At 34.4% G+C, this 14,893-nt stretch overlaps 1 protein-coding gene across 1 annotated transcript; it reads left to right on the top strand.

Moving 5' to 3' along the window:
* The first annotated feature begins 1,560 nt into the window (after nucleotides 1–1,560).
* Nucleotides 1,561–4,498, top strand: LOC105763112 (receptor-like protein kinase FERONIA). Its single transcript, XM_012581202.2, has one exon. It carries the CDS (start codon nucleotides 1,728–1,730, stop codon nucleotides 4,281–4,283), a length of 2,556 nt encoding a protein of 851 aa, XP_012436656.1. The 5' UTR covers nucleotides 1,561–1,727; the 3' UTR covers nucleotides 4,284–4,498.
* Nucleotides 4,499–14,893: the final 10,395 nt, after the last annotated feature.

Genomic DNA, 14,893 nt, shown 5'->3' with positions numbered 1-14,893 from the left:
TTTATAAATAATTAGCTCAAGCTCATTTCGTGTTTACTAATATTATTTTAAAAAAATTAAAATATATTTGTATTATTTTTAATTTAATATTTAATTATGATATTTTTATTTATTAAAATTTTATATATAGTCATCTTAATATTTTTTTAATGTTTACATTATAGTAATATTATAGATTTAATTTTTGTGTTATAAATTACATAATATATAAAAAATTAACATAATATAAATATTGCAAACTAAAAAACAGGTTGGGCTCGAGCCTTGAATGTTCAAGCCCGAGCCCGACTCATATTCTAAATGGACCTTTTTTTTTGTCCAAGCTCATTTTTCGGGCCTAATATTTTTGTTCAAATCCTCCCAAGTTTTGGACGGCCTTCAGGCTTAGGCAGGTAGTCTGATCCATAACCAGGTCTACTCACCTTATCCTTTAACCGCCCATTTCGAGGGTTCGATCACCACCCATAAAAATAGAATACATTTCATGGCCAACTATTTACCTTTTTCAAGAGTACTTGCGGTGAAGGGATTAGTCACTGATACAAGCGGTGGATATCTTGGTTTCAACAAAAAATATTTAATTATATTTTTTAAAATATTTTTTTTATTTTTGAGATTATTTTTTATTTTTATAAAATTTTAAAATATACATACATTTAATAAAAATTATATATTTTATAAAATAAATAAAGGTGGCGCGATTTGATTGGCTACCAATTTTTTAACGTGTATTAGAATAATGGAGTAAAAACTATAAAATACTTTAGATATCAAATTGAAAAAATAGATACAAAAGTAAGAAAGTGAATTAAGCCTTTTAATATATATATATATATATATATATAAAGATAATTTTATATACATTTTATTATTTTAATCCTAATTCGTTTTTCTACTACTTTAGCCATCAACATTGGAATTTTACTCAAATTGTTGTCTTAAATGGAAAAGTTGACATTGATGCAATAACTTGTTTTTTAATTTTAATTTTTGAATATTTTATTTATTTTTAAAATTTTTATAAAGTATATATGAACTGTCACATGAGTTACCACATCGGTATCAATAAATTTTAACAGTAAAAATAATTTAATTAAAATTAAAAGATTAAAAATTAAAGTTATTCAAAAAGAAAATCAGAGTCATTATTCCCTTTTGGATGCTTATTTTTCCACACAAAGGTGAGGTGCGCATGGGCGCTTTATTTTTACAAAAAACAAAAACAAAAAGCGAGTAATAGATTTGTATATGAGTTAGAATCTAGTATTATTATTTGAATAATAATTGAAATATTATATATTAAATAGGGATAAATAGGTCGAATCTGACATGAAATATCAATTTGATTATTTTTCATAAATCACAATAAATTTAGTATTATTTTACATCTACATATTATATATATAAATAATTATATTTATTTGATGTAATAATAAATTAATATATTTATTTAAATATTATAATTGAATAAAAATTAAAATTTTACGAATTTAAGCTATAAATAAAATTTATTTTATAAAATTATATTAAAACTATACAAAATATATAAAGAAATTCACATAAATTTTAATCTGCTATTCTTCGGTCTTTTAGACAAGCTTAGCAGAGTCATACGCGTCCCCTCGTTTCACCTACAGTTCCATATTTCTCACCGTGGCCTTCCCTGCCTCCGACCGATACTTAAGTAGTTAATAGACCAATCTTCCTCGCCAGCCAAAAGTATCCCCATGAATTCTCCAACAAACCCCCAATTTGTTCACTTCTTCTTCATCTTCATCAATTACCTCTGTTTCACAGATGCTGAAAATATCTTCCTTAACTGTGGTTCCTCTAGTAATTCAATTGACCTCAACGGCCGTGAATGGGCCGGTGATTCTACCCCTGGCTCAAAGTTTATTGCCTCTCATCAACCAAATGAGACATCTATTGTCTCAAAAGCCACTAACTTGAACCCCTCGATTGATCCAGTTCCATATTTGACTGCTCGAATTTTTCAGTCTCCATTCACTTACTCTTTCCCGGTTACTCCAGGCCACAAATTCCTGCGCTTGTTTTTTAATCCTAGCGCTTACCATGGATTTCAAAGTCCCGGCGACTTCTTCACTGTTACTGCTGGGCCTTTCACTCTCCTTACACACTTTAGTCCTTCTCTTACTGCTCAGTCTTTAGGGTTGAAAACTTTGGATAAAGAATTCTGTTTACACATACAAGAAAACCAGGTTTTAAACATAACGTTTTCTCCTTCTTCGGTTCCTTTGGGTGCTTTTGCTTTCGTAAATGGGATTGAGATTATCTCTATGCCCACCCATCTTTATTACATATCAAGAGCTAGACCCATGCCAAATGGGTTTGCTGTTCCAAACAGTACAGCCCTTGAACTGATGCACCGGTTAAACATTGGTGGGGATTCTATTTCGCCGGCTAATGACTCAGGCTTGTATCGGAGATGGTTAGACGACGAGGCCTGTTTCGTAGGTTCAGGCGACTGTGTTGTCAATTCAACTGCTCCAATCAAATACTGGAAGATTGCTCCTTATGTTGCACCTGCAAAGGTTTATCAAACAGCACGGTGCACAAACAAACAGAAGAGCCTTTCCTGGAATTTGACCGTTGATTCAGGGTTTACATACTTTGTAAGACTTCACTTGTGTGAGCTTCACAATCACCCCGAGGTAACAAAGCATGGAAGGAACAAGTTTGTTGTAAGAATTGGAAATGGAAAGACTGAGGCTGTGGAAGATGTGATTACTTGGAGTGGGAGAAGGGGGGTTGCTGTTTACAGAGATCATGTTGTCAAGATGCCAAAGGTAGGAAACTATGGTAAAACTCATCTTTTTTTATCTTTGGGAAACAACAACAGCAACAATAAGTTGAGAGCTTTAGACTCTGATCCTATCTTAAATGGTTTGGAAGTTTTTAAGCTCAGTGACTCTCAAAGCAATCTTGCAGCCGGAGTAAATCCAGTTTCCAAGATCCCAGAAGCCGACAAGTCTAGGGACAGAAAATTGGTGTTCATCATCAGCGGAGCGACGCTAGCTGCTTTCACTCTCATCTTGCTACTTGGTCTCACTATTTTTATTTTTAGGAGAAAGGAAAGCAACGAGAAGGACAAGTCTGTGACACTAAGAGGACTTTGCAGACGCTTCACACTCGAAGAACTCCGAGATGCCACCAACAACTTTGACAGAGCTCTAGTGATTGGCAATGGTGGTTTCGGTAGAGTTTTCAAAGGCTGCATAGACGGTGGAACTCCTGTAGCTATAAAGGCACTGAAGCCAACATCAACTCAAGGTTCCAAGGAGTTCGAGGCCGAAATCAAAATGCTATCTGATCTCCGGTACCGGCATCTGGTATCTCTAATAGGTTGTTGTGATGAAGGTGTGAAGATCATTGTTTATGAGTACATGCCAGGGGGAACCCTCCGGGATCATCTCTACAGCACAAAGGGTCCTCCATTGTCATGGAAACAAAGACTTGAAATCAGCATTGGTGTTGCCCGTGGGATTAAATACCTTCACGGCGAAAACACCAAGATCATCCACAGGGATATCAAGCCCAGCAACATTCTCTTAGACGATAATTTGGTTGCCAAGATTTCAGATTTTGGTCTATCCAGATTTGGACCGACAAGCTTATCACGCAGCCATGTCACAACTGGTGTTAGGGGTACGTTCGGGTACGTAGACCCTGAGTACTTTGAAACTAGCCGCCTATCAGTGAAGTCCGATGTGTATAGCTTTGGGGTAGTTCTATTTGAGATGCTATGCGCTAGACCGGCAGTGGATTTAAGGCTCGATGATGAACAGCCAACCCTGGCAGAGTGGGTTCGGCATTGCATCAAAGTTGGCAAGCTTAAACAGATTATGGATCCCAATCTTAAAGGTCAGATTTCTCCAGGGTGCTTGAAAGCATACGTAGGTATTGCTTTAAAGTGCCTGAACAATGATAGGCATAAACGGCCAACAATGGCTGCAGTGTTGAAGAAACTGAAGCGTGCTTTAGAATTACAAGAGTGCACTGATGCAGCTTCGGATGATAATGGTGAAGATGAAGAAGAAATCATGAACAACAATGACAAGCAACTATTTTTAAAACCAAACAAAAATGCCAAGGTGGTCCATTCTTGTCCAACATTTTGGAACAAAACAATATCTCGAAAGGAACTGTTGAGGTTTCTGAGCGACAGGGCAGGGTTGAAATGGTCTACACCACCTTCCTTGCCTGGTCTCAAGACCCTTTGTTATAATGTTTCAAGTTATGGTACCATGTCCGGCGAGCTTTAAGGGAGGATTAATGGATCCAATCTTTTTTGACGTGGATGATGCTTGCAAATTATGGAGATTCGTTTCAACCTTAGGGTTTAGGGTTATGGGTGAGCAAAGTAGAGTGTGGAATTGTAGTAAGAGTAAACCAAGACCTTGCAACATGAAAGGATCAATAATTGTGGTTCTTTTTTTATTATTAAGGACGGCATACGGTTCTATTTTTCTTTTCTAAAGGCGGTTGTTGTTTTGCATAAAGATATCCTTTTTGTAAAGCAATGTCGGATGGGATGACCCCTAAGTCTCTCCACTCCTAAAACTTTACTATTGCTAAACTTGGACCCATTTCCAACCTTACTTGACCAAAAAGTTTGCACCAAATATTTTTGGAAGAAAATGTGTTTATTAGAAAAATGAGAGATTTGTACCCATTCAACCCATAATAAGGTAATACCAAAATTTCTAAAGGTTTACTACAATTCATGACCTATTGTGTCCTATTGTTAGATTCAAAAGCTTTTATCCTTAATAAATCTAAGTTTCCCACTGTTTTTGTAATTTAAGAATTATATTGTAAATAAATAAATTTTTATGTGTATATTAAAAACATATAATCTAATGTATTATTTGAGAAATATTTTAGATTTTCAATCTAAAAACATTTTTAATAATGTCTATTTTAATTTTAATTGGTATATTCAAATATAAATATACAATATAGAATTTTTTATATAATTTTAAAATTGACAAATAAATAGAAAACTAAATTTATTTAAAAAACATGTTAAAATTAGGATTTAAATAGTTTATATAGGCTTTAAATAAATTAAATAGAAATTAATATGTTTTTTTCTAGATCCGTAACAAAGTTTGTAGTTCTACATAAGCACAAATAATAATCGATTAGGACATTAAATATTTTGAAAAACCAACAAAATATTTATATATATAAAATAAATTATAATGAATACACAAAAATCTAAGCGAAATAAAATTTTGTGACAAATACCAAAATATGTACCAGTTAGAAGTTTTGGAAATATGTTGGAGATATTGGTATGCTTTAGAATGATAATTCTGTAAAAGAAAGTTCATTTTGTATTTGGTCAGAGAATCGATTATACGTGAGAAATTTTGCTATTTGATACCTTGTATGAGGGTACTGATACTTTACAGGGGTATCGATAGATTTGACTTTGGCTTGATTTTTATAAAAGAAACAGAATTGCAAATTGGTATTGGTACTTATATGGGGTAGCGATACCTGATATGAAAATTTTGAAAATATTGCAATTTGGTCCTAACTCATGCTCAGGTCTATAAAGGAGCTTTCGTAAGCTCAATTAAGGTATGTTTTTAATTATGTATCTTATTATCTAGGTATTTATGACATGGTTAAATATTTGAATGATTTTTTTATGGTATACTTGATTAGAAATTTTAAAAATGTTACAAAAAGGTCTCTATTTGATCTTGAGTTGACTTTAAAGCATTCGTATGCTCGTATAAAACCCTGGAAAGAATGTTCATGTTTTTCAATTTGTATTATTGTTGATTGCATGATTTATGATGTGAAATGAAGATTTTACTGTAAGTTTTTCAATAGTTGCACCGGAAACGAATGTTACATCTTGTTACTTAGACTCGACGATCGGATCGGGTAAGAGGTGTCGCATGCGAGGCCTTTTGTCTGTAAGTCACCTTTTTTACAGCTTTGGCTTCCATGCACAACCTATCTACATGTCTCTGATTAAACTCAATGTTAGAGTTTAAATCAACAATAGTCTTTTGCTTAATGCTTGAGGGGATGGTTTAGGTGTTTGCAACAATGGGCACATCTTGAGGTTAAGCATCTTCCTCTATCTCTATGTTATCAGAGCCAAAACCAGAAGCTGGTTGGATAATTCACGGTGTTTCCCTTCTAACCACTTGTGGGAAAACATCAATTCTAACATAAGCTTCTCAAGTTATTTTGTTACTCGAACAATTATGGGATTTTGAATGTGCAACACATGAAAGATAAGGGAGAGGAATGGTAGCAAATAATGATGGTGGACTTCTTTAGCATTCTTCATAGTCTCATAAAAAATAATCTGACCTAGTTTGAATTTGACCATCTCCAGTACATTCTTCAAAAGAATGGCCGCACGTTTACCCACTAAATCTCTCTGGTTCATAGGAAGCCAGTTCCTAGTGGTGATTGTATACAAAGTAACATATACAACGGAAAGAGAAGAGGCATGAATATTAACTTTCTTAGGCCAAGTGAGATAAAGATTGTTGGTTATAGCAATAATTGTTTCATCAATGCTTTCTTCGAGCTCCATCATATTCTAACTGAAACAATTCATAATCTTTCTTATTTCAACAAGGCCAAAGTTATACCACTTACTACAAACAAACACCTTGTGCTATAGCTTGTTTGTCATACCCGATTATCTTTTTGGTCTTGAAATTTAAGGAAGGTTAGGATTAAATTAAATAGATTAGCAAATTGTCGAGCTCTACCGAGAAAATTCAAAAATTTTAGTTATTGAATTATGATTAGTTAGATCTTAATTCTGGTTTAGTTAGTTTGGAACCTGTTATCTCCCTAGTGGGAGACAAAATGATTAGCAGCGATTGGTTAAAATGGACTAAGGAGATCGTTCAACTTTGGCTATATATATGTGTGTGAAGAGGAAAGAATTCTCCTAAAAATAGTTGGTAATCTCTTTCTCGTCTGTAACATCTTCTTCGGTTACTCTGAAGAAGAAGATGAGGTTCAAGAAAGCTCTACATGAGGTGGTAAAGGTCAGGTTTGAAGTCTGAGAAGTCGAGAATTTGGTAAGCTGGTAGGCCCTAAGCCTCCATGTACTTATGGATTAGAGGAAAGAGAAGTAAGAATTTTCGAAGAGTTTTTGCATAATTATGGAATTTAGGTTTTAAAGTTTGAATACCTTCTAACTAACCGATAAATGATTGTTATGCTTAGCTGCCAGAACGAATGAAGCTCTGGTGTTTAGACAAGCTAAGTTGTTAAGGAAAAAAGAAGTAATGTGAGTTTATGTACTTAAATTTTTGGGTAATTGTTGATGTTTTGTTTCACCAGCCCGCCCGGCGTAGACTATATTGATATATTGTTTGGTGTATAGTTGATTAAGCTAAGGGTAGGAAAAAGGATAGGGTGGTGATTTGTCCATTAAATGTTTGGGTGGCATATTGCATAGATTCGATAGTACACCCAATTGAGGAACGTCTCACTAGAATTCGCCATTTGGCAGACTCAGGGGTTTGGCGAACTCTTTATGTGAAACAATCTGCCAACCTAGATACTTTGGGCGAACTTGTTAGTTCGCAGATCTATAGACTTGTTTTCCATGTTTTAGCGTAAAAACGAGGGCTCTATGAGTATCATTAGAGTTTAGTTAAGACCTAGTTAGAACTGAATTAGAGTACTGTAGATGAAAGCTTGATGTGTTTAGGTAGTTGAATGACTTGTTTAGTTCGCTTGTTTTAGTATACAAGAAACGTTTCACAACTTACTAGGTTGATTAGTGGTAGTAGTTGTGTTTGGTAGAAAATATTGTCTATAAAAGTCATGTATTGCTTTGATAATGGGAAAATATTAGTTTTTTTCATTCTTTTCTAACACGTTTTTTAGCAAGCTCTTCAGTTCTCTGTTATTCGTTAAAAAAGAAGAGGAAGGTTTCTAATAGCTAGTCAAGACTCCATTGTTAAGTATCAATTTACTGGTAATTTCTGGGAAACCCTTAAGTTATTATCGAGAGGGATTTACGTTTTTACATTAATGCATGCATAAAATTTTAGAGCTAGTTCGAAAGGGAGGAGACTTCCTGATGATGGGTTGCATGCAACTGATTCATGCATGTATGATTAAATATTAGTATATAAATGATATAATGGTTATAATTTTTCTTATTTAGCTCAATAAGCTAGTGAAGGTCCGAGCAATCGAGTTAAATGACCAGTAGAGTAGATTCTGTTTTGGAGTTTGTTGGTGAGTTCTTTCTTACTTCCTTTGAGTTATGAAACTTCTATGATATGTAGATTGTGTACGGTAAGTTGTCTTTACTGTAAATGGGTTGATGCTTTGTGTCTGGGTATACGTGTAATAAACGAGTGTTGTATGCGTGAGTATGGCTATTGTTGATGTAAGAATACCCTCCTTGTTGCACAAGCTCAGTACCAGACAATTTGTGATGAGTGAAAATGAGATATGTTTGTGATGCCTCCGGTAGGACAGCTATATTACAAATTAGACCGACAGATCACAACCCGACCTTGCGAGAGAACACATGTTCAATTTAACAAGGATGTTATGAGGAGTTATTGTGGAATATGAAAATGAAAATGAACATGGTTAATATGTGATTCTGGTTTCCAAAACATGGGTCCGAGGCTTGCACAAGGATGAGTCATTGGTCAACATGCATGATTGTGAGAGATATGTATAAGTTGGCGAAATGTGTTCACCTGGGTATTGTATGTGTAATGTTTAAATTGGTGAAGTGTTGTTGCCAAAGAATAGTGGATGACAAATTGGCGTATTGTGTCTATATGATAGAGTCTCACGAAAAAGTTTGTTTTTCTTTTCTTATAGGTGTTGATGCTTGTTGATTATCAATATTCTTGTAAATTATTTGTATCTATTTTGGAACTCACTAAGTTAAATTAAAATTACTTCGTTACTTTTTCTTCTCAAGTGTTTTGTTAGTAGAAGAAGAATCCATTGAAGAAGACTACGCTAGAGCTATGTTTGCGAGTAAACCACTTGTTTATTTTTGTATCATGCATGGCTATTTGGTTGATGACATATATATATACATTTTGTATTCAACTTATGTAATTAACTTCGTCATTTGTACTATTTCATTTCTGTTTTAAAAAAGAATTACCCATTTACTCTGAAAGTGTACGCTTGAAATTTTATCATCTATATGTATACGCCATAGTTGAGCAACAGATGGGTAATAGTTTTTCTTTTATAATTCCTAAAAAATTTCTTTAAAAATGCATTACAAAAAGAAAGAAAAACAATAATTTTTAACAAAAAGAGAAACCGTCAAAACTATTTTTCTAAAAAAACTAAATTGAAATGTAACGCTCTAAACCTGGCTTAAACATCTAGACCAAGTCCAAAGGGTTACGTCAAGGACACTAAAGACACCATATTTATAGCGTAGTCAAAATGAACCATTCATCACGTAATATCCACACAATAATTAACTGAACGTGAAGTCTTTCCAAACATTTCAATATCACAGAATATCAAATTTCTTACTAGTAGTAATTTAAAGAAAGATAAAAGCTTGATCGAGGTCCCGCGGTACCTTCCCATTCAAGTTTGAGTACCATATGAAATCCAATCAATAATAAAATGAGTGGTGAACTCAGTACTTAAAAGAAGTTTGTTCAAGTAGAACACATTTATAAAATAGTTCCGAATTCAAAGATTCAGTTTGGTACAAAAGTAATTTCAGTTTAGATTTAGAACAGATTAGTTATATATATAAGCAATCTCAGTTTCATACACGATACAGATCAGATCCAGATGTAATATTCCTACCCTCATCCGCTACACACCATCTTCGGCCATCCCAACACACCGTTAAGGACATTCAATGCCCAACCAACCCTGCACACCTTAGAGTGTTCGTTTGACACTTTTACAGAGACGCAGCTTAGTTGCAAGATTAAAATATGACAAAGCACTAGAATCAGATTTATACGCATTGTGGTTTAGCCACTAATTCAGAACAGATTACTTCCTTCTTCCCAATATCAACCAATGCAAATGCAGAGTACAAATATCTATAACATGTATTCAGTCATTCTAAATTATTTCACAAGTAGATAAGATAGTTCAACATCAGAATAAGTATCATAGTACACATACAATTATGTTATTCATACATTAGTCTCAGAGTATCAGACAATTCTCATATAATCAAATTCAATCATTCATACATTGGGGAGGCCAGTATCAGTGTTGAGCGACACTCACGACCTCAAGAATAGGTTTTGGGCCCCATTACCATGCCACACAGCCTGGACACGTGCCCATGTCCTCTGCCTGTGTGGTTATAAAGCACAAATAGTGAGTTATATGGCCTAGACACACATCCGTGTCCCTGTTCGTGTGACTCACACAGCCTGGGCACACGTCCATGTCCCTGATCGTGTGGTCTTGAGCCACAAACAGTGAGTTGTACGGCCTAGACACACACTCGTATCTGTTGCCCATGTGGACCCTGCACTAATATGGTCACACACAGCCTGGACACATGCTCTTGTGGCCCTAAATCGATAAACAGTGAGTTACATGGCCAACCACGCGGCCTGATACATGGTTGTGTGATGCCGACAACTATATTTTTCGACAACTGAAACTTGCAAAGTTTAAGGTTTTCGGCACGCGCCTGGAGAGATTTCAAAGCAGCAACAACGAGGAGAGTCTCCGAAGCCCAAAACGACTATTCAATAACTCAATCAACCAACTTTATCAACAATAACACATATTTTACACAAAAAAACTCTATGTCGAAGGTTTCGACACGGAGCATTCAACGAATTCAAACTTACTGGAAAGTCAACAACGGTCACTTGATTTGTCGAGTTGAGGTTTGCCACTCCCGACACCCCCGCCTAAGAGGAAACCAAGCGACTAATTATCAGAGATTATACGACACTCTCGAAATGCCCAATTTAGAACATAAACCCCAAAATTTAACGAATTGATAGTGAAACTTACTTACTAACCTTTCGATCAATGCAATTAATGGCATATAACTTCCTCTAGACCCATGCTTACTTACGACTGTGATCAAAATGAAGAAGACAATTAAAGAATAAAAAAAAGAAAGAGAAGCAGGAAAAAGGAAAAAAATAAAAGAACAGTAACAAAAAGGAACGAATGGAAGATGACAAAAATTTTTAATTCCTAATAACTTCCAGTCAGATACCAACATTTAGCAAAAAGAATGTTCCCTATCGCATACCCTGAGATTCAAACTCAGAACCAGATAGAATATAGACAGATTCTTAACCAGTGAACTAGCAGGCTCATTCTTGTCACAAGTTTACATTGAATTGAACTTAACTATATAACACATGGACAAGGGTTGTTTTAAAAAATAATAAAAATGTTAACAACGCGAATCGAACTCCAAAACTTAATAACAAAAGCAGAGCACACAACCACAAATACAAAGACTTAATTACTGCAAATTCTCACAATTAAATTTTTAAAATTTTTAGGGTGTTACAGAAATGTTTGAATCCATTGGTAATGCTCCACTCCATTGGGCGATTTTTCTGGCTAAATGTTATATGTCATATTTTCCTAACGGGCTTAGGGTTGTTACATGTGTTGCTTATTTAAACTACATTTGTGTCTACTCTGCGTTGTGATTAAAATTGTGGTTGTGAATGAACATGGAGGTTAAGTGAATTGTGTATTCATGATGTTGCATGTATGTGCTGACTGTTATATGATTGTGAATTGGCAAATAGACGTATGATGTATTGTATGTGTTGTTGGGAAATGTATTCATATTGTAGTAAACATGCAATTGTTTTCTATGCATTTGAACAATGAATAAATTTCACATTTCATTGTTATTTCTTTTGTATTTCTTTCTTTTATATTTTGCATGTATAGCTAAATTGTGACAAGCAAATATTAGCTCATCGATTGTCTAAGTTCAAACTGATGATAAGTGGCATTGTAAGAACGTTTACATTGCGAGAAAGATAACATACTTCAATAGATAATCTAAACAAGTCCGTAATCCGTAAAAGAATCAAAGTGAGCGTTTGATTCAAATACTGAGAAGGATTATTAATTCATCTATAATTCTAATATAGGAGATGGTTAGTTTTGGCTATTGAAGCAGTTAACTTCACGGGTAAAAACATAGATGTATTCATCGGTAGAATGATGCATTAGACTGGACTCAAGATGAATAAATTCTAAATCTATTTATGAATTAGGTCACTTGTGACATTCATAGTGTGATTTACCTAAATCTTGAGTTAGTCACTAACCATGCGTATGTAACTCATGTGCTTTGATATAAGTGGAGGATTATGCTCTAAAAATGATCGAGCCGATAGCCGATATCTTGGGTACATGACTTGTGTATGACATGATTTTATTAGCAACAGTGGAATTCATCGCTCAATTAAAGAGTTAACGATATGCTCTTATTGGCATTGTGCAGATTGATGAATATAAAATGTGACCACAGGTTGCTCGTTCGAGAACGAGCAATTTATCACAATCATTAGTTGGCAGTGATCATATTAATCATTAAGAAGACACAATGGTGACAATGAGATAAAATATGATTGTATTAAGTGAACAGATTTAACTCAAAGGAATTAAGGATATCATATGTGGGTAACACACACGTGACGAGGTCATTGGACAAAGCAGTTGGATGAATTGCTTTCATAAAGAGTATACAATAAAGAGTTTTCAATCATGGTACTTCTTGTAGACTGACTCCATGATTAAGTAATTGTGAATTATTGGAACAATACTTCTGGACATAATTGCAATTACTAGAGCCTAATTGTATATGTCCGATTGGTCCATTCGTTAGTTCAACAAAAGCTCGATCGAATAGCATTTGAATTAGAAAAAAAATTCTACTACTTTAGAAATAATTTAATTGAGTCGATATATTCGATGTGGAATTAAATTGGGTGATCGTAAGAATTGTTCAACTAGATAAATTGATTAAAGAATTTTCTTGAAAAATTAATTTAGAAAATCTCAGTGATTTTTGGGAAAATTAATTTTGATCAATTAAAATTAAATTAATAAAATTAATTAAAATTAATATGATATTTTTAGAAATTAATTTTCAAGTCAAACAATTAACCTGATGGGTAATTGAACTTGAAAATTAGACTTGAGATCGTAAATTGGGCCCAGGAGCCCAAAATCGAGACCAAGACCCAAATATTGGTCGAATCGAGCAAATGGTCCAACTTGTAGTTGGATTAGATTGGTCGGGTCATCACTGGGCCAGATTGAACAAGCTCGGGGTGCCAGCGACTGCAACAGCGATATTCTGGTGGCCGAAAAATGGTTGGCAACAGTGGGTCTTCGATGGTTGAGCAGTGAAAGAATTACACTCCTATTGAGACTCTACGAGAAAATTTGATTTCAGATTGACTATTCCAAAAATAATATTATTTTAATAGATTTAATATTACATTTAATTTAATACTTATCTTAATATTATTTTATTAATTTAATATTAAAATGATTAAGTTTAATCATAATTGAACTTTTTAAACTCTCCTTATATAAAGAGAGCCTTGGGTTATTATTTGACAGACATTTGAATTCAAGATAAAGTTGTAGAGAGAAAATTTTCTGAAGAAATTATTTTAGAAAATTTCTAAATATATTTTTCTTATTTATAACTTAGCCCAAAAGTTTAGAGAAATTACGAAATTACCTCACTGGTAATTTTTGTGAAAAATTTTCTGATTCGAAGCGAGTCCACACTCGGTAGATGTGAGCTTAAAGATAGCGGAGAAGACTACTCAGTCGAAGCGTTGATCCTAGACGAATTGGAAAGGTAGAATTTTAATTAAGTGTTTATTACTATAGATGTTAAAAATCAAGTTCTTGTTTTGGCAAAAAATTTAAAACTCTGGTTTTCCCCTAAATTTATTTTCCACTACGTTTTCCAAACCCAAATTTTCAACAACAGTATCTAGCACAATGAATTTTATGAAATATATGATCATATTATATGCTGAGTATGGAGGTAATTTACCTTGACAAGATAGATGAAGTTAGGAAAAATTGGTGGAATGGAAAAAGGGTGGATTGTTCTGGGGATATAAGGGAGTATGGTTGTGCAATGAGTTGCAATAGATTGGCTCTCTAGAGTGACACCGTGACGATGATCTATCGAATTTATAGAGTAACATCGTGACGGGGGTTATCTACTGGCTCGCTAGAGCAACATCGTAATGACGATCCCTCGACTCTATGGAGCGACACCGCGACGGTGATTATCGACTGGTTCGCTAGAGCGACACCATGACAACAGTCCTCAACTTTATGGAGCGACACCGTGATGATAGTATTAGATAAGTCATTCGGGGAGACACCGTGGAAATGGGTATCAAGTCCTTCGAGGCGACACCTTGAAAGAAGTTTATTAATTCTTTGAAAGAGGTTTATTGATTCTTCGAAATTAGGAATCTGTCAAAATGTTAAACATGGGATATATTGTGTAAGACCATGGCTAGCTATGGCATTAAAGGGAGGCTGCCAGGATATTAAACATTGGATCATACCATGTAGGATCATAGCTAGGCTATGGTGTAAGATAAAGTTCGCCAAAATGTTGAGCTAGGAAGCTGATAGGACAAGGAAAGGGAGATCGTTATATGACTCACACGGAGAGTAACATGATTAGACAAATACAATGCATCTGATTACGTGGGTAATTGGAATGCTCTAAGGATCTGCCAAATTACGAAGAAAGAAAAGTAGGCAGAAATGTCTAAGAATACAGGTAAGCCTGTTGATGAGGGATTCCGCTAAATTTTTACAAAAGAGAAACTAGAATAAGCGGCTCTTAATCATACAAAATAAA

The sequence above is a fragment of the Gossypium raimondii genome, chromosome 12 (genome assembly GCF_025698545.1).
Source record: "Gossypium raimondii isolate GPD5lz chromosome 12, ASM2569854v1, whole genome shotgun sequence".
Lineage (NCBI taxonomy): Eukaryota > Viridiplantae > Streptophyta > Magnoliopsida > Malvales > Malvaceae > Gossypium > Gossypium raimondii.
Note: the sequence above shows the minus strand (reverse complement) of the source record. Positions and strands in the feature narration are given on the sequence as shown.

Bases quoted from the DNA above. Each gene is read 5' to 3' on its own strand.
- LOC105763112 (XM_012581202.2), top strand. From the start codon at position 1,728: ATGAATTCTCCAACAAACCCCCAATTTGTTCACTTCTTCTTCATCTTC.